The following is a 21,456-nucleotide window of genomic DNA, read 5'->3' as shown; positions in this document are numbered from 1 at the left end:
GGGGGGGACCGGTGCGGGAGGGGCAGAGGAAAGCTTATGCCTCGACTGACCACCCAGGGTTGCAGCAGGATTCTCCTCACTTTCCTGGGGCTGAGAGTCCCAAGAAGGGAAAAAATGGACAAAAAAGTGTGACAAAGCCACGGCCCCCCTTAAGATTCAAATATCAAGTGTTGGTTTCATGCGGTTTGTGCATTTTATTCTGACTATTAAAGTCCTATCAAAAGCTATCCTCTCAGCAATTTCCCTGGTACTCCAGGGGTCGGGACTCCTCACTCCCAATGCAGGAGGCCTGGGGTTGACCCCGAGTCAGGGAACTAGATCTCAAATGCTGCACGGTGTGGCCAAAAACTAGGATCCCACATGGCATGGCAAAAAAATAATTTTTTAAAAGTTATCCCTTCACTTTTCCAAGGTTTTTAATAGACTGGATTTACTTAAGTGCTTTCATGGGGAGTCTAAGCTGAAACTTGTTTCCACAGACTGCACTCTCCAAATCAGAAAACATGATTCACTTAACAGAAATCCACTTTTACCAACTTTCCAGGCCTACTGTACATTACACAATGTCAGTTAAATTTTAACTTGCTTTGCTCTAAACTATTACTAAACAGCCCTCATTATACAATAACTTGCTATATAGACTTTTTATCACATGGAAAAGAGCTGATAAATTAGGGAGTCAATTTGGTACTTGTTATCTGGGATACCCCTAGTAGAAAGAAGTTCAAAATTCCACCTATTTTCATTTCAATCACCTTGGTGCTAATTTAGGAAGGAAAGGGAAGGGATGGGAAGGGGAAAGTGGAACACCAATGAAAAAGAACCATTTCGGTCAGAATTCATCAAACTATATACATTAAATGAATTAAATTCACTGCATGTATATCATACCTCTATGTCTTGTTCTTTGAAAAGGACAGACACCAAGTCAACTCATCTTTTCCATTGCCTGAATCAGTGCTTGGCATACAGCAGGTGCTCAAGAGCTCTGCTCAACAAATGAGTTCAGGAAGAGGAGGAAGAAGAGCAAAGCCCACAGCCTATACACATTCCAGGGCTGAGGACGGACGCCCTCCCCACAGCAACAGCTCCAACTCCAGAGGCCGGCAGGCTGAAGAGCTCCAGCCCAACTGCTCTCACTGTCTCTTATGCTCCCGCTTTTACGATCACCAGAGGTGGGCGAGCAGGGGCACACTTTTCATTTCTAAATATAAACTTTTAACATAGTCAAGACATAACATGCAATAAGTATAACATTTTGGCTCAGACGGTAAAGCGTCTGCCTGAAATGTGGGAGACCCGGGTTCGATCCCTGGGTCGGGAAGATCCCTGGAGAAGGAAATGGCAACCCACTCCCGTACTCTTGCCTGGAAAATTCCGTGGACGGAGGAGCCTGGTAGGCTACAGTCCATGGGGTCGCAGAGTCGGACACGACTGAGCTACTTCACTTTCACTTCATAATCAAGAAAAGTGTATTAAAGCTTTATTGAAAACTTTAATAAGAGAATACCTATTCTGACCTAGAGGAAAATCATTCACGATAATCATATGGTCTCCCAAACTAGAGAAAAGTCAACCTCCAAAATGTTACACCTTAAAGGGGAAAAATGGGAGGCACTGGCAAACCGTGGATGTGCATCAAGTCAGATCAACCTTGTAAAAGTACATTTCCGCGCCCCCCCCCCCCCATCGTTGACCACCATATGAGTTCCCTGTGTCTAGCATGTTGGGGGCATTCACCCAGTTTTTCTTGCCCCCACTCTCTTCTACTTAAACTGCTTTACTAAAGCCTATTTCCTTAAGAACTCCCCGCTTGCAGGCAGATTCACTTTTCTGTCACAGATATGGCTCGTGTTCCTAGGAACACTATCAAGTGGGTGAGGACACAAAAGGGGAACGAGGCACTCCTGTTGCAGATGTGAAAGGTGGCCACCGCTTTCTAAAAACTTAGCAGCCTCTTACAAAATCAAACATACACCCACCATAAGACATAGAAAAACTCTACTTCTAGGTATTTTATCCATGAGAAATGAAACTGTATGTTCATACAAAGACCTCCACGAGAATGTGGTCAACGGCTTCATTCATAACAGACAAATGCTGGAAAAACAAATGCCCATCAAGAGGTGGAGAGATCACCTGTGGCCCATGCCTACAATGGACTATTACCCGGCACTGAAAAGGAAGGAATCCTGTACCACACAGGCAAATGCCAAAAATGCTATGCCAAGTGAGAGGAGGCGACACACAGAGCACTCCATGAAATCCCACACAACGAAAATTCCAGCAAATGGGAGCTTAGCCTATAACAGTGACAGAAAAAGCAGATCAGGCATTGTCTGGGAGAGGGATAAGGATTCGTGGTGAAGGGTCACTTGTGAGAGGAGGCGACACACAGAGCACTCCATGAAATCCCACACAACGAAAATTCCAGCAAATGGGAGCTTAGCCTATAACAGTGACAGAAAAAGCAGATCAGGCATTGTCTGGGAGAGGGATAAGGATTTGTGGTGAAGGGTCACGAGGGAAACTTACAGGCAATGAAAATGTTCTCTATCCTGACTGTGGGGGCAGTTACCCCCGTATATACATCTGTCAAAACTCAAAGCGCCAGCTTAAAATTGGCACATTTATTGTATTAAATTATACCTCAATATGGTTGACGTTTTTAACTAGACACACATCTATCAATAAATAGATGAGGCAGCTGTATTATAAAAACAGCTCTTGAAGATCAAGGACCACGATACGGATTTTCCGTTCACACAGGCAGAATTCTTAAGCACTCTATAAATACTCACACACGAGGGCTCTTTAGGATTTCATGTTCCTTAGCTCAAAGACCCAAATTAGTGGTAGACAACATGACCTAAACTATAGTGGGTGCATCTGTATTCCGCTGCCTGTGAGCACTGTAACCAGCCTCTCTAAGCCTCCAACCTCAGACTGTTCATGCCTGGCTTGGCCTTTACAACTGCCTAGATCCCCTGACATACCCAAACCCCACACTACACAGAGACAATTAGTGCCAGCAACGCTGAATCAAAACTAGGGCTGCATTAAACAAAATGCTACATGAGCAGAAACTTGTAAATCCATCTGTTCTACAGGATTTTTCACTTAACGAAATATGCTGGAACCAAACCAACGAAAGCTTGACTACTGAAGGCCACCTGCCAGAAAGGAAAGTGCGTCACTAAATCAGAGCTCCATGTTAAAAGACATTTTGGAACAAAAGAGGTGTGACTACATAGATTATTTTCCTCTGTTGGTCACTGCCAATGGTCTCTTCAAACACCCTGGAAAACAGAGAAGTGCGTTAAGAAACAGGACTCGTCTTAGCTGGTACTCACACCCCTCTCCTTCCAATTTTAAGGAGAAAGTATATACAATGTTCCCTTTCATGAATTGCTTTGGTTGTTAATGAAGACCAAAGTTAGAAGAGTTGGTGAAAATAGTAAAAGCTGCAAAATTACTACCTGCTGAAAATAAAAGAATGCAAGAACAGGTACTGAGAGCTTAAGGATCAGCCCAGCCTACTGAGGAAGTATTCCACTGTTTACCTTCTCAATTTAACCTTCACCTAATGACCTGCTGAAAAACAGCCTCGAGATTCTAATTGTGGGGGTATAGTTTACCTGACCAGCCAAAACAATAGACTGAACTCCATTCTTGAATTACATATGTAAATTCTGTTATGATTAAAAGTATTTTATTAGAAAAATGAAACTCAAGACTTCAGAAAGTCTCTTGTACGGTAAACAAGTGGAGATCAGAAATTTGGAAACGAAATTTTACCCCAGTCAGCTCACAACACTGTTTTTCCTACAAAGGGGGAGGTCACCAAGCAGGGGAACAGGGTCAGCTGCACAGGACAAAGGCATCAGGCAGTGCTTCTCAGCCCTGACTAACACCTGAGGACCAACTGAGCATCCTCAGGCCACAATTCTGGGTTCCACGGTGGGAGGCAAGGCTTCACTTAGCATTTCAAATGCTTCCTATGAATCTGATGTGCAGTCAGGGTTCAGAATCACTGAACACAGGGGCACTACCAGGACCCAACGATTCAAGAATGGAAGAAACTAAGCAGACAGCTGGGGTGGGGGCAGCATAACCACTCCCATACTCAGTTAGGGCTCTAAACCAGACAGAAGAAACTACACAGCGATCGGAGATGACTGTTCACTGCCTAAGAGCACCCATTGCTCGATGGACATCCAGAGAAGATGCTTTTTTCTTTCTTCAGAGCAGATGTTTGTAAAATGGGAACTCTTTTAGTGCTTTTAAGGGTTTATTGGTCATTAACAAGTTAAAGCCCAACAATGAGAAGAAAAACTATAACACAACTAAACTAGAAATAATTTGAGAGAAACATTCCACTGCAATGCAACTTTTCAGAAATGTCTTTTCCACAGAGACACTGCTTTGTAATGGAACTCATTTCCCATTTGCTCTTTTGACTCAATGAAATCTTTTGCCTCCAACATTCTGGTTTTCCAAAAATAACCCAATTCAAACCAAATCATTTTACATCCTTAAGCTCATCAACCTATCAAGCACTTGATTAATAATAAGACCTCTCTCACACACACTTTTCATAATCTTTCCTGGAGGGGACTCTGTACCTTCTTCAGGAGTTGGTTCTGGCTCTTAACCATTCTCTCTCCTCTGGGCTGACACCTGGATGTTCATTCTCCCACTAAGCATTCTTCCACCTACTCTCACAGCTTCAACTAGGCAGATGAATTCCGAACTCACACTTTCAACTTGGACTGCTCAGTTATACTCCAGTTCCATATTTCAAGCTGCCAACCCCTAGATTCATTCACTGGTATGTTCTGGCTTAACCTTAAAAGGTCCACTATTTCCTCAAAACCAGGTTTTGCACTTATGCCAATAGCAAACTTCACTGTTTTTCCAAACTCTTGGATGAGAAACTTGGAAGATTATCTTGAATTATACTTATATACCCCAGTTCCTGGGACAATCTCATCAAAACATCAAAATGCTCAAAAGATTTCATTTGGTAAAAACAGCAGCAACTGCATGAATTAAAATAAGCATCCCACTCCGCACGGTGGAGAGACACTATTTTTCTATTGCAGCACTGTGCAGGGCCGGCCCTCCCTGAACCAGTGCAGAGTTGTTACCCAGATCCAATATTTTTTATGATGAAATCTGTGGCTTGACACATCTACCGATTGAAATGGATGTCTTAGTCTAGGTTCCTATTTTTGTCATATGGAACTGAATAAAATGCAGGATGTAATATTTTTTCTGAATGGCGTTCCTTGATTATTCTAACGGAACAAGTGGAATTTGAGGTTATGGTCATTGACGGTGGATGTGTATTTGTGGTGTTTCTCCAAGGACAGTCAGTCAGGTCTGACAGCTTAGATTTAAGCCATATCTAAGCGTGTTTTGATTGGTCTTGAAATTTTCATGTTTCACCTTTTTCTAAAATAAAAACACAGCCTTTTAAAAATAAATAATTAAATAAGCATCCCAATTAATTGATGCCCGGTCAGGGAGCATCAGGGAGCTAGGACCCTGTTTAACCGGCACATCACTTCTGTGAGACAGTGATTCCCCTAGCCTTTTTGGCGGTGGTAAGGAGGTGATGTAGGCAAATGAGGCCCACCACCTCAGAAATGCACAGGCACACATTCTGGCCCACGGTGCCAGGGCATGCAGACGCGCCCACACTCCCCACGTCCTACACCACCCTGCTACTCAGAGTGTGGGGCCCAGCCCCGCAGCAGAGACACGACCTGGGAGTCTCTGCCGTGCTCAGACCCCAGCCCAGACCTACAGAAGCCAAACATGCCATGAACAGGATCCCCCACTGACTTTTAACGTAGGTCAGCCTGAGACACAGGGGATGCAGCACAGCATCCCAGGGTCCTCCTTACGGCAAGCTGAGCCTTGTATCCTGGACACTACCGCAGGGCTCCCAACTCCTCTCTCAGGCTGGGTGACTGTTTACCACCCAAGCTGGAGGCACCGGCCCACGTCAAATGCCCTCCCCCCTTTCTCTCCATGTGCCCAAATCCCATTCATTCTCAGGGCCACTCATTACCCACCTCCTTCACTCCTGAATTCCCCTGCAGAACCTGCCATGTGCACCGCAGAGTTCAGCACACTGCACATCTCAGAACCTGCCCCAATGGTTTCCTATGCCTAGTCACCTGCTGAGTCGCCTGCTACCTACACAGGGTAAGAACACTTTAGGTGCCTTCCTGAGCAGCTACAAGCAGCAGCTAACAAAGCTGGCCCGGCTGGCTTCTCACGCTGCAGAACTCAGTTCGAGTCTCCTCTTTGCAAACTACTTTCCTAACAAACCTGAGTTACTCTGGATTTTAACAGGTGATTAGCCTCATTCCCACAGTCAACCAGGGATTTCCTAAATGTACAGACTGTGTTATATCTTCCATTAATTACTCATCAATAAATATATTTTTGAGCACTTATTACATTCCAGGCTCAGGGAATGTAACAGTGAGAGAACTCCTTCCACTCACTAGTCTTCCACTCTAGTAAAGTTAAGAGAGAAAATGAACCAAATAACTGCTAGGATATCAGATGAAGGGGATCAGAAGGTGTTAAGTGCTCTGAAGAGAAAGCAAGGCAAGAAGGTGGCGGGGGTGCAGGAGGCTGCGATTTTTAAAAGGGCAGAAAAGAAATTCAAAAATGAAGCTAACATTTCATTCTTTCACTATATTAGCTGAAGCTTAACTCATGGAGGCATTAGAGCTGGAAATCTCCAATTAGGTCAGAAAGTCTTTTTCCCTGAACATAAACAGAAGTAAATGGTGGGACGTCATCTGCTATTGTCAGACATAAAACAATTTAACTTCACTGACTCAGTGGACATGAATTCTAGCCAACTCCTGGAGACAGTGAAGGACAGGGGGAGCCCAGTGTGCTGCAGTCCATGGGGTTGGAAAAAAGTCGAACATGATTTAGTGAATGAACAACTTTAAGGTTACTTCTAAGTATGGTGTTTCAGAGCATACTCTCAGTTTCAATTATGATCCTGCCAACTGAAAAATAATATACAACAGAAAAGAGACAATAACTGCAAAATATTACCATTTGTACCCCATCAGTCCAGGGGTCACAAAAGAGTCAGACACAACTTAGCAAGTAAACAACAATGCCATCTATAAGGTCTGGTCCTAGAAAAAATGCAAAATCAAGCTGTCCACTTTGAAAAACTAAAATAAATAAAGAGGGCAGGGAGGCAGGCCTGCCTGAGAAGACTCATCCACTCCAAGTGGCCCGGGGCCAGGGAGCAAGCGCGTGGACAGAGGGGGTAGCGTGCTGTAGCAGAGGCAACTTATCTGTGCTCATTTTTGTTGGCACATAGCTGAGTTCAAAAAATAACCAGTGGACGAACGATGACACTGGCTGAGGTATCTAAGATGACAAAGGTAGGAAACACAAAACATAACTGAGGCAGTAAGCCAATGGAAAAGCTCTCTTTCCACACTCACCAATGACATACTCAGGCTCTCCACCTGGGAAGGTAGACAGCTCTGTGGCTCTGGAATTTGGAAATAACGGCATTTGCTCAGACCGGGTCAACAAAGGATCAATGCTCTGGACCACTGTAGGGAAAGCTACCATGAAGGTATTTATTGCATCAGTAACGGTCCTCTGATCTCAGCTAAACCTGTTGAGAAACAGGCCAAAGAATGAAACAAGACAGATTAGCTGATATACAGATGAGTCGCCTGGATTCAAGAAACTATACAACAGGAATAAGGAGAGTCACGAAACCCTTCAAGAAAGCCTAGAGGTCATCTGCATTCTTAACGCAAGACCTGCAATCCATCTGAAAACCTCAGGAGCAGCCCACCTCTTTTGCAGCAGCTCTTGTTACTGTAAGTCTAGGGAGGGCTAATCTGTACCTTGTGGTTCCTGCACCCTGTGGTCCTGACCTTCACTCCTAGGGCTGGAAGTAGGTTCTGCCAGACAACATCTGTGTGCTGTGCCCTCCACCAGGCAGGGCCATGCCTTCCTTCCACTGCTCGGGCACTCGGCCCATTTGGAGCTGGCAGCCTGCAGGCCTCCGGGAAGAGCTGATTGACTGGGAGGAAGGACAGGGCATCTCCAGCACCAAAGTCCACAGGGCCCTCCAGGCTCCCGTGCAGGACAGCTTGGGAGTCCTCCCCTTCTTCATAGGGAAGGGAGAAAGCTAACTCAGATCTATGCTTTCAACCAAAAAGAAATCAATGGCAAAGAAACAAAATGGCAACATATTTTACTTTCTGTCCATCTTGAAAAGAAACTCATTTGTTCAACATGTGTCAGGGGGTGAGAGGCCAAGTTTTTCCAAACTGAGCTGTGGCAACTCTGTGTCCAAGTCCAGTCATGGCTAGGATATTGCTACAGTGTCATTGTGAGTGAAGTTCAAGTTACAGCCAGAGAAGCTTCCAGCCAAAACTAAAGAGACTGCTCAAGATTTTTTTTTTCAAAGCAATCTCTTATCTCATTCTCATGGAATAGAACTTCAGTCACACATGAAAAAGAAAGTTTGCGCTCCTGGCACTTAACTCACACTGTGTAGTGTGGCATGGAAAAGCCAAGAATTCAGTAAGAACCAAGATGGAACCAAGAGTGTTATTTTAGCACCAATTTGTGAAAAACTGGAGACAAGAACTTCTAAGCCGACAAATCCATGACCAGCAACAACAACAACAAAAAAAAAGGCTGCAAGAATTTCCAATGGCCAACTGGCTTAATGCTATGCCCCAATCCTCAAAGATGGCAGACAGTCACAGTTAAACGGAGCTGGGGCGAAGCCCGAGCTGCCCCCACACCGAGAGTCCTATCTCACCACATGGCACCCAGCAGTTTCTCACGGCTTTGGGGAATATAATACAATATAGAGCAAGAGTTGGATAAATGTTTGCGGAGAGGAATTTGTTAATCAGTTAGCTGCTGAACTTCAAACAAAACTGAACTCTCATGCTCAAGACCCAGGGTGGCAGGTCTTCAAAGTGGCAACGTGTCAGGCTCCTCAGTTGGTTCCGTTTCCACAAGTCACTCGATTCAGGGCTAAAATTACTAACATTACCTCTCAGAGGGCCACAAGCTGGCGTCTTTTGTTGTTGTTCATACCTAACCTAAACTGAAAATGTTTTTAGATGTCCAAAATATGACTCAGTTAATTCTATTCATGGGAAAGGGCTCGGCAGCTTAAGGGGAAAGGCGGCAAACAAAAGCATGCAGAGGCTCTGACAGGTGCGTCAGGCTGAGGCCCTGGGGGCTGAGGGGACACAGCTGGTGGCCTAGTCAGGGGGTCTGGATGGCCACCAGGATGCCAGGTGGTTCAACTGAGAAGACCACGACCAAGAATCATGACTTAAGAAATACTACTATATAAAATGGGGCTTCCCTGATAGCTCAGCTGCTGAAGATCCTCCTGCAATGCAGGAGACCCTGGTTCGATTCCTGGGTCGAGAAGATCCACTGGAGAAGGGATAGGCTACCCACTCCAGCATTCTTGGGCTTCCCTTGTGGCTCAGCTGGTAAAGAATCGCCGCCTGGAGAATTCCATGGACTGTATAGTCCATGGGGTCGCAAAGAGTGACTAAGCAAAGCACAGCACAGCACATTATGTAAAATGAGCTCATATGTCTAAAATTTGAAGGGAAGCATTTAAAAATATTAACAGAAGTCATCTCAGAGTCATGACATATGAGTGATATATTTTCTTTACAATCAAGGAATAAATGCTGGTTTTTAAAGTTGCCCCCCTCCCAAAAAAATTAAAGAGAATATGGGCAGAAAGTGAAGAGAAACTAAAGAGCCTCTTGATGAAGGTGAAAGAAAAGAGTGAAAAAGTTGGCTTAAAACTCAACATTCAAAAAACTAAGACCATGGCATCCAGTCCCATCACTCCATGGCAAACAGATGGAGAAACAATGGAAACAGTGAGAGACATTATTTTCTTGGGTTCCAAAATCACTGCAGATGGTGATTGCAGCCATGAAATTAAAAGACGCCTGCTCCTTGGAAGAAAAGCTATGACCAACCTAGATAGCATATTGAAAAACAGAGACATTAGTCAACAAAGGTCTGTCTAGTCAAAGCTTTGGTTTTTCCAGTGGTCATGTATAGATGTGAGAGTTGGACTATAAAGAAAGCTGAGGGCTGAAGAACTGATGCTTTTGAACTGTGGTGTCAGAGAAGACTTTTGAGAGTCCCTTGGACTGCAAGGAGATCCAACCAGTCCATTCTAAAGGAAATCAGTCCTAAAAATTCATTGGAAGGGCTGATGCTGAAGCTGAAACCCCAATACTTTGGCCACCTGATGCAAAGAACGGACTCACTGGAAAAGACTCTGATGCTGGGAAAGACTGAAGGCAGGAGGAGAAGGGGATGACAGAGGATGAGACGGCTGGATGGCATCACTGACTCGATGCACATGAGTTTGAGCAAGCTCTGGGAGTTGGTGATGGACAGGAAAGCCTGGGGTGCTGCAGTCCTTGGGGTCGCAAAGAGTCAGACACAACTCAGTGACTGAACTGAACTAACTGATGTCCCCATATGACTTCCCTAACGACTCTATCCAATTATCACTGAGGACACTCAAGGGCTATTTGCCTTGCACTGATCTGCCTCAGATATCCCCAAACAAATGTCCTACATTTTCTCTCCTCAAAGTTTTAGGGTTTAAGGTGCTGAGATGAGCAGAGCGAACATTCTGAAATCTAGAGGAGAGCCAGCAGAAGACACCTTTGCCACCCTGGGGAGGACCCCAACCAGGCCTAGAACAACCACCTCCGTCAGCAACCCTCACAGAGCCTGTGCTTTCAGACAGACACCATCACCAAGGCTGGACTACCAAAGTCCTTCATCCTCCAATCCCCCAACACCGTCCCAGCATCCCACCCTACACACCAGGTAGTCACCCACCGAGCACAGGTGCCCAAACAGACTCTGGTCTTCTGCATGCGCTCCCCCCAAAACCCCATCCCTGAGCTTCTCTGCTCAAATGTCGCCTTTCTAGGAGAGTCAGCTTCCCCGACACTCCCCTTTTCAATCCACATGGCGCTGCCACTCCCCCCACCTCCACTGCACCCTCCCCAAGCTCAAGCTCGTGGCCGCCATGAGCCTGCAGGATGGTTCTGCAGGGCAGGCAGCATGAGTGCGTCACCCTCTTCCACGCTCCCCCCGGGGTAAGACTGGCGGCCTCCCCGCCGCCTTGGCACCCAGTTCTGAGTTCTCAGGGGCTCCACCGGCCCTGCAGTCGCAGAGCCATCTCAGGCTGGGTATCAGCCAAGGCCCTGCTTCTGGGAGCCGGTCCCCTGCCTCCCCTGCCCTTCCTTCAGACACGTCTTCAGTGTGGAATGGCCCTCTGCATTCCTGCGACCATCTGAGTAGTGTGTGTGTCTCTCTCTGACAGTAAGCTCTCTAGTAAGAGGGACAATGCCCATCTCTGCTTATCACTCCATCCTCAGTGCCTGGTACACAGCAGCCACTCAATGACTACTTGCTGAATGAATGAATGAAAGTTTCTGACTATATTGTTCACACTTCTGTTACAGGAATTATCACCCTAAAAAGGGGATCACCAATTGGCCTGTTTCCCTCTCCTCCTACGCTGTCAACTCCCAAAGCACAGATTTCTTTTCAGCTCTATCCTGCTAACGCCTGGCCACCAAAATTCTTTGAGCAATCACAAAAAATATAAAGTTCTTTATATGCAGTTCTGAATAAAAGTGCCTGGTATACTTCAAATTAATTCCAAAGACACAGAATACTACCCTTGGAAGACCTGACTTTGCATTTTACTGGAAGTGGTGGAATATGATTTCTGGGGAGAGGAAGCAGACATGAGCAGTGGGACAGTTCTTCAAGATTTGCTTTTCTTTCCTTGCCACTGCAGTATTTCAATAAATACAAAGGGGGGAGACCAAACATGAATCAGCTTATTGACAGATATTTATGGAAGTCTTTCTCAATCTTTTTCAAATATTTCACAGTCTAACTTGCTTTTTAATCAAATTAATATGTACTTTTACGTTTTTTAAACATAAAAATACTTCATGTTTTAATTTACTACTATTTTCTTAATGTTACTAAGCCAAATGTATCTCCTACTATGCCTCCAAATAACTAATGAATTAAAGATGCTCATGTTTTAGAGAATTTCATGGTGGTCCAGTGGTTAGGACTCCACAGGTCACGGCAGGGGGCACAGGTTTACTCCCTGCTCAGGGAAAAAAGATGGCAGCGTGGCCAAAAAGAAAGAAAGAAAGAAACAATGGGGTAAGTGAGGAAAGTCTGATCTTGGATAAGACAGGAGAAAGTCCAGGTTCATTACCCAATTCCCCACTAGTCACCAAGGTTGATAACCTACTAACCTCTCAAACTAAGCAAAGGTTTGTCCTCTCAGGGGTCTTCTTTAATGCAGAGTTGACCAACAAATAAGAATTTGAATCTGAATCAGACCTTTTTTTTTACAATATAGAAACTGGACACCATGACTGCTATAATTAAGAGGTTGAATGTCTTCAAAATACCATTTCTTAAAAAAAAAAAAAATTGTTCAGGCATTTTAATAGTCACAAATTTCTACAGCACTTCCACAGTTCTCAGTATAGTAGGTCACAGAGAACCACTTTAACCTCCAGAACATCTGCTCATGCCCTGGCAAAATCCAATAAAAATAAGAAAAAGTCTATTCTACCTGAATACACAGCTTCAATAATTTTAGAAGCAAGAGGTGCTCCAAAAAGTCCAGCTCACTGACTATCTGGTCGTGTGCATGCGAAAGTCACTCAGTGTCGCTCAGGGTCCGACTTTTTGCGACCCCATGGGCTACCCATATCCAGTCCATGGACTTCTCCAGGCCAGAATCCTGGAGAGGGCAGCTGTTCCTTCTCAACCTAGGGATCAAACCCAGGTCTCCCGCAGTGCAGGTGGATTCTTTACCAGCTGAGCCACAAGGGAAGCCCAACCATCTGGTTAGAAGACTACATTATGAGACAAGGGAACACAATCAGTGTCTGAATAGGAAAGGCACACAAGACAGACCAATGGGACCAAGATCAGGGAGGCGGGGAGTGACTTTTTACTTTAAACATGTCTGTTTCAGAAATTCAAGTCTTAAAAAAAAAAAAAAAAGAAATTCAAGTCTTTATTTTGTATTTAAAAATAAAATCAATGAACAAGTTTTACCAAAATGCACTCTACACCAAATCTAGCAATTAATAATTAGTAACAGACTGGGTGTTGCTGTTTAGTTGCTAAGTTATGCCCAACTCCTTGCGACCCCGTGGACTGTAGGTTTCCAGGCTCTTCTGTCCACAGGGTTTTCCAAGGAAGAATACTAGAGTGGGTTGCCATTTCCTTTTCCAACCCTAAATAATTACTTAAACATGTAAACCTTTATTTCATTCATTCGGTCATTCCATAAACCTTCTCTGAGAACTATCATGAGGAAATTGCACTGTGAAACAGCAGAGGCTAGAAATCTCAACGGCAGAGGCTAGAAGTCCAAAATCTGCTCTTAAGTCCCCGATAGCGCCTTTCATGGCCACGTGACTTCACTTTACCCATCTGTAAAATGGTGATAATAGGAATACATTACAGGGTTGCTTAAGGATCATGCCAGCCACAGCACTTCACAAACCATGCAGCTTATAAACTACACAACCGCTCCACATGCTGATCGCTGTAATGTTTCATTTCATAATAAATATGCTCCTCCTTGTCCAATCAGCAGATCTACCCGAAAGGCCTACTCTCCAGGTCTCAAATAAACACACACATCTTGGTAACCATCCAAGGAGAATTACCACTTAAATACTAAGAGACATAAGTTTTCTACAACATCAGGCAGGAATCTCCAAAAACTCAAGAATTAAACGTCATTTTCAAATTCTCTTTTATATCCTCCCAAGTACTATTAAAAGTAAAAAGACTGATATTTTCAGAAAAAAATAGAGAATACATACTTTAATGATGAAGTTCTCTTAAGAGGCATTGCTTCACTCCTCTGGAGTTATAAACTGTCTAAAATAGGAGACACACATAAGAGGAAAACTAGAAATGCTCTTGATGGTTACCAGAATACCAAATAAATTCACAAGTTGACTGGCCCTAACTAAATTTAAATGAGTATAATAAAGTTTAAAATGCATCACTTATATCCAGAGAAAAGGATACTATCTTTATATGAGAATAATTAAACAATGCAGACTAACTCATTAGCCCAGAAGCCAAATCAAAATTCCCCACACATAGCCATGTATTAAATGTTCTTGGGCGGTTCTGTAGTTCACAAGGTCCATGGCTTGCAGCAATTTATACAGAGATCTAGCTTTAGTTAACATATTTTAAAACAAATTATACATTTTACTTTTACTCACAATAATGATAAACGTCTATTTTTCTGAACAGTGAGGAAAGTAAATTGAGAAAATGGTCCAAAAAACCATCCCCACTACTTCCAGTGCATCCGATGGCTCTCATGGAACTACAGCTCCAGGAGAGGGGTGAGGATGTGGGGGTGAGGGGGCTATTCATGGGACTCCTCCCTTCCCTCCCCGGCCAGCTCGTCCACAATAACAGGTCTGTAACATGAAGCCCTCTATTTTGTTCAGTCTTAAATGCAAGGTTTTTTCCCCTACATTCAGTGTCTTACAGCAGAGCATGCTTGAGATCTCTAATATTATTCAAGTTACATTTAATTTTTTTTCCACAGTAGCTCCAATGACAATATAAGTTTGCAGCTATCACGCTGAATCTTTTGAAATTTTAAAGACTACTTTGCTAGAAAAGAGCACTGATACGCCAACTGTGTGCATGTAATACACACAGGTAAAAAGCAGCATTTCTCCATAAAACAAGTACAAGTGGGGAAACAAAACTGTACCACCATAAGAAAGAGAGAGAGAGAAAGGCAGGCAGCTAGGTGTAAAACTTGGATACCAAAGGCACAAGAGTGGGACACCAGTTTTTCTACTAGGAGGTATTTTTATTTTCAAGGCACTACATGTGAGACTCTTAAATCAGAGAGTGTAGGCTTATGAGACGGTGAGATGGTCCTTGAGCTGATAACCAGAAAAATAAAGTGAGAACTGACCTGAAGAATGACAACCAGAAAAAGCTGCAGATGAAGCCCAGGAGGGAGAGGCCTGAAAGGGGAGAGCAGAGGAGCAGCCCTGGGCTAGCACATGGTCCGGGCACCTCGTCATCTCAGCTCTCAAGGCAGCCAGAGAGGGCATGTCCAGGAAGACTGGCTGTGTCCTCCCCACCCCAAACTACACTTCCACCTCACCAAGCCTACTCCTGGGAGAGGGCAACCCGAGCACAGCGTCTTTCCAGACAGGGAGCAACATGGAGCTATTGGTTTCCCGGGTCCTCTGCTGAAAATGGGGTCACGACTGAGGAGCTTTCAAACAGTCAGAAAGTGGCCCACTCATGAAAAGTCTACACTCTGAAGACTCCACCTTGAGGTTTATGACAGATTCTACAATGTCTGATCCTTGAAACAAATAGTACTATAAACCTACCCGAAGGGCTATCTTTATTTTGCCTACACTCAGTTCTTCGCCCAGCCTGCACTGACAGAAAAGATCATAGAAAGACCTATTGGGAGACCACGTCAAAAACAGGAAAACTGCAGTCCACACACATGCAAGTCTTTGGAATTGAACATCTACACTGCTGAAGTAGCACTAAAGTGACAAAGGACAGTAATCCAACGGCCCAAGGCCAGGAAATGCCACTGCAAACAGATTTATCTGTTTTGTGCCACAGCAATTCTTGCCTGTGTGGCAGTAAAGAGAACTGTGACAGCGTAATTACAAATTCAAAAGCAAGCGCTTCCCACTGGTTTTCATACTTAGTGTATTGTCAGTAAGAAGTGTCCTCAGCAACCACCTTCAATGTGCCACTTGAAAAGCCAGATCTCTTAACAGCAAGTGCTTGCATGTCTGAAATTTGTAAAAGCACAAACAAACAAATCTTGATGTAACTACTTCAGGTTGAAATGATACAACTTTTCTCAATTACTTGAATATTATAGTCTGAGCACAGCAGAAAGTAAATGTGCCACTAGGCCTGACATTAAATAATCATTAAGCTTCAGAATTTTTTTTCTTCCTTAAGTTTTCCTATGTGACCCACTATTCAAGTCGTGTTAGTTCTACATTCAAAAAAATCTGAAATAAACGTCCTAACTTTTGCTCTGGAGAGGAATTTAGAGTGAGGCGGGTCCACTTATTACTTGCCATCACTTCATCACTTGGTCCCCACAAGATGGGCTCCAGAGTGTGAGGGGAGGCCCTAGATGGGGCTCTCACCTCTGTTGCTGGTCTGCAGGAACCACGGAGGAGATCGTCAACTCAAACTTTAAACAGCGTATCTAGTGTGAGGACCTGTTTCAAGATTTTGCTGTCACTCTACAAATGAACACTGGTATCTCCAAATATCCCACACTTCAAATAATTTTATTTACTTCAGCTGCTCACTATGAAACACCAATAAAAATGCTTCTCTTTGGAGAACTACTAACACAGCTGTCAGTTATAAAGATATTCAATGCTTCAGTAACACTCGACCATATGCTCTAAGTTGGATCCAAGAAATCCCACAGTAAAACGAGGGGCCACTTTATTTTATCCTAGGTAAGGAAAAGATTGAGGTGAGCCCGCGGCAGGGGACCAGGACAGGAGCAGCCACATGATATTCAAATATGGTAAGAAGCGTTACTGTAGAGATTTCACTAACAACAACTGCAATGATCACAAACCCTTCTTCTGGTTTAAGACAGCACTGGTCAGTTCAAATTAATTATCCCAAAGCATTTCATCAGTTCCCTCCTGACAACAATATTAATTAGAGATGTACTTTCACCTCAATTGTCAAAGTTCATTATGTGGGTTTGTTAAAATGTGTTGAAAGCTATCCACATTAGAAATGTTTCCAAGTTTTTCAGTTTCACGTCAATCCAGGGGAAAGGGTTCAATCAATACTATGGAAATAAGATATAATCTATAAATATTTTAAATTGTAACCTTAAAAATCCAATTTTAAAATAGGACCCTTAAAAAAACCTAAGAAAAAAACAAAATAAAATAGAGCCCCTACTGCTAATCTGTGGTTGTTAACCCCCACAGTAAACACGTAATACGCATCATCGTGCTTTAGCACAGGGTGATCGATCAATCAATATTTTTTTAATTAATGAATGGCAATGACCAAGGCAGTACCCTTAGGACAGGAGATAACTGAATAAAACTAAATTATTAAAATGCTTGGCCTGACTTAAGCAGGATCCAACCATTAAATCCTGTCACATACATGATTTCATTACCTGTTTTCATTACTACTCTTCTAAAAAGAAAATTATTTGAAGTATGACAAATCATACCATTTCCTTTCCTACCTTCTCTATGCTAGAACTTAAAAGCATTTCAATCATACTTTAAAAGAATAAACCCAAAGTGTTGCTAACATTTATGTTCAGCTAACTGTTGCCACCTTAATTTTCAAAAGATGTACAACATGCAGGCAGTTATGCTGTATAAAACACACACTAGGACAAGGAAAGCAAACGAAATTACAATCACGTTTACATATTATCACTGCTCATTAACATTTCAATTTTGCCCTGCGACTGATGCTTACGATAATGAAGTTAATTATGCCTAAACATGCTTCTTTCATTTCAAAATCACGACTATGACCCATTCGTTCACAATGAACCTCGTACCTATTTTGTAGCTAATCATCTTAAAATTTAAGTTGAGAAAAAGGCAAATACTAAATCTCTTAAGGAAAGAAATCTTTGAATTACACACTTGTAAAACGTATTCAACCACTAAGCCCTTTTTTGTGTGCATATAACTTTACTGAGTTACTTTCAAAAGCAGACATACTAGTGAACAAAAAGTTAAAGGCGGAAAGTTGTAGAGCAAACTGAAGCGCCAAAATTTTAACAAAATTGCAGCTTCCTGTAAGATCTCATTTTTTTAAATTATCGCGTCTTAAATTCCGCAACACGCGTTAATTACAAGTTATTAAAACCTACTCCATTCCCAAAAGGGCAACAAAAACCAACTGCTTACAGTGAGGGTTATGATTTACCGGTCGCCAGTTTTCCAATAGCTACTTTGTTCCATTTCCCTATATTTGATACAAAGTTAATACTATAGCACACAGAGTTGATACAAAAAAGTGCCACAACTTCTAGGGATTGGAAGTCGACAAATCAGTGGTCTACACAGCAAGCCCGACAAATAAGACCACATGCTGATTTTCAAACAGAGCAACTGTATTTGGGAGAGTTGGGAGGACTGAGTTCAACTCTAAACTATCTCCCTAAAAGCGTGCCCGTTCCTCTTTCTTTCCACTGCGGGATTATCGTAAGTGGCCCCTAAGCCTGAGAGACCGCTCTGACAGTGTGCGTTAGTATAGTGTCAGACCGGCTGAGACGGATTCAAGCAAAGGATGTCACTCAAAGGCAGGTATTAATAAAAGTACGGTACGGCGAGTTATTCCGAGTTCCCTTTGCAACAGTAACCTTAAGCTACTCCTCAGTCACTCGAATCTAAAAGCCGGAAAACCAGCAATCTCACTCACCCCCACCCCACCCCACCCCTCCCCCCAACGGGGTCAAACTGCGAAAGCAACCTTTAGTGCCACGGGGAAAACGGTGCACCCCCAAATCTTGGTTCGCTGCGGGCTGAGAGGCAACCGGAGGGCGTGGAAGGCTCTGCCGCTCCCGGGCCCCCCGAAGCCCCTCGGCCGCCTCCCGGGACGGCCAGGGCCCCATCCTTACCGCCGGCTCGCCCCGCGGTCCAGCCCTGAGGTTAACCCCTTCGCGCCCCCCGCCCCATACCCTCTCCAGGCGGGCCCGGGCGCCCCCTCTCTGCCGCCCCCACGAGGCGGGGCCCGGCGGGCTCGGGCGCGGGCCGGGCCGGGCTGGGCTGAGGGCGGCCGAGGCGCGGAGGCAGCGGGAGGCTCGGGGCCTAGTCCCGGGCAGCGTGTCCCGGCGCCCTCCCCCACTCCCACACGCTCGCTCAGGGCCGGGGTGCGCCCGCCCGCCCGTCCACCCCGGCGCCCGCCCGCCCGGGGCCCGGGATCTCTTCCTGCCGAGGGCGCCGGCTGGCGGCTACCTGCGGGCTGCGGAGGGCCATGGCGGCCCGTTTCAATGAGCCTCGGCGCTCGTCCGGCTCCTCACGCTGCTTCCCCCGCCGCCGCCATCTTCTCGCCCGCACATACACACTCGCATCGGCCGCCGCGCCTGCGCACTGGCAGCGCGCCGCGGGGCGTGGGGAGGCCGGGCGCGCCGGGCGTGCGCTGCGCATGCGCGGCCGACAGGTGGGCGTGCGCGGCGGGAGCCGGCCAGGGGTGGACCCTGAGCCCGCGGCCCTAGGCGGATACCGCCCCGCCCGCTGCAGACCCGAGCTCCCGGGCCCCGAGGGAAAGCGCGGGGGACTGAGGTGATAACGCCGGAGCGCCTGGTCGGCCCGAGCTTCTCACCACCCTGGAGGCCACCTGGGCGGTGCTTGGCGGGACTCGGGAAGTCCGGGCCGGGAGCTGCGGCCTGAGGTCGGCCCGCTCCGCCGAACCCTTGGGCCGGGGTCTCCGAAGTGCGAACTGAAGATCTCAGAGCAGTCGCGTTTATGGCGGTCGCATCCACCCATTCATATTTGTTCACTTTCCATTCATTCCACAAACACACTGAGCGCCTGCACTGTGCCACGCCTTTAACTAGGCATCGGAGAATATTTTTAAAAAATAAAAACGCACCCGTAAAGCGTTTAGGATTGGGGCCTGGCAAATGGTAAGCATCCAGTGTTACCTATCACACACCTACATGCATGTGTGCAGACAGACCAGTTTTCGGGTCATTAGTTCCAGAAACAGTGAGCCCCACCTGACCATGCAGGGTACCACCTGCTTCGGCCCCTCCATCTGAGTCTTTGGGTTCGTCACCCGTGAATGAGGTTAATTAAATTTCTTAACTCACAAGGTTTATGTGAGGAGCAAATTAAATAAGTGTGAACACACTGGCAAAAAAAAAAAAAAAAACTTTAAAAATCTAGGGAAACAATAATACTGTATCCAAGCTGTGATTAAAACCACAGGAAAAAAATCTACCTATATATAAAGACAGGGAGGGATATGAAAACCCATTGATGACATAGTGGTTTACATCTGGTTTTTAACAGCATGTTTTGTTTGTTTGTTTGTTTTAATGGTGGCACCACTTGATTTCAATACAAGGAGATACATGTGAAAAGGGAAATATGAGCAAGCATTGTGGGGCCCTGGGCTTCCCTGGTGGCTCAGATGGTAAAGCATCTGCCTGCAATGCAAGAGACCCAGGTTTGACCCCTGGGTTGGGAAGATCCCCTGGAGTAGGAAATGGCAACTCACTCCAGTATTCTTGCCTGGAGAACTCCATGGACAAAGGAGCCTGGCGGGGCTACAGTCCATGGGATTGCAGAGTCAGACATGACTGAGCGACTAACACATCATTGTAGGCCCTGCAGTCCTTAGCAGGCCCTTCCCTGGTGGCTCAGACAGTAAAGCGTCTGCCTGCAGTGCGGGAGTTCAGTTCAGTTCAGTGGCTCAGTCGTGTCCAACTCTTCGCAGTGCGGGAGACCTGGGTTCAGTCCCTGGGTTGGGAAGATCCCCTGGAGAAGGAAATGGCAACCCACTCCAGTACTCTTGCCTGGAAAGTTCCATGGACTGAGGAGCCTGGTAGGCTACAGTCCATGGGGTCTCAAAGAGTCGGACACGACTGAGCGACTTCAGTACCTTCACTACTATGCTTGCAATGAGAGCCAGGGGCGGAAAGCACAGTCAAGAAAGACCTGAAAGGGACTTCCCTGGTGGTCCAGTGGTTAAGAAGCCACCTTCCAATGCAGGGACACAGGTTCAATCCCTGGTTGGGAAACTAAGATCCCATATGGGCCTTCGTCCCACAGCTAGGGAGCCTGCACTCTGCAACAAAGTCCTAGCACAGTGCCCCCACCCCACCCCCACCACCAAAGAAAGCCTAAAGTAAAATCCCAACACCCGCACTCTCTGGGCTACGTGAATTTCAGCAGGTAAACTTTCTTAAACTTTCTGTGAATTTTTTGTAAAAGGAGGTGTGGTAAGCAGAGTCATCCCATCCCCAAAATGTCCACTTCCCTATCTCCAGAACCTGTACAGATGTGACTTTACATTGCTAAAAGGACTTTGCAGATGGGGTTAAATTGAAGACTTTGAGATAAAGAGATTATTCTGGATTAAATGGGTGGGACCCATGTAAATACAAAGATCCTTAAAAAAAGAAAGGAGGAAGCCAGAGAGTCAGACAATCAGAGAAGTTAACAACTAAGTGAGGAGGAAGACAGAGAGAACAAGAGAGATTTCAAGATGTTAGGTTGCTGACTTTGAAGATGGAGGCATGCAGTTGTAGAAGCTAGAAAAGAC

General features: G+C 45.2%; 1 protein-coding gene across 1 annotated transcript in view; it reads right to left on the bottom strand.

The window, feature by feature from the left end:
* Positions 1–19,265, bottom strand: part of USP10 (ubiquitin specific peptidase 10) — a 63,729-nt gene extending 44,464 nt beyond the window's left edge. The window contains exon 1 of the mRNA XM_052655732.1: positions 19,143–19,265. Coding sequence (XP_052511692.1) covers positions 19,143–19,163 — 21 coding nt within the window. The 5' untranslated portion in view covers positions 19,164–19,265. The remainder of the gene's footprint in view (positions 1–19,142) is intronic.
* Between the last annotated feature and the right edge of the window lie 2,191 nt (positions 19,266–21,456).

This window comes from Budorcas taxicolor, chromosome 18, assembly GCF_023091745.1.
Source record: "Budorcas taxicolor isolate Tak-1 chromosome 18, Takin1.1, whole genome shotgun sequence".
NCBI classification, from domain to species: domain Eukaryota; kingdom Metazoa; phylum Chordata; class Mammalia; order Artiodactyla; family Bovidae; genus Budorcas; species Budorcas taxicolor.
The sequence above is the reverse complement of the archived record's forward strand: the minus strand, read 5'-3'. Positions and strand labels throughout refer to the sequence as shown.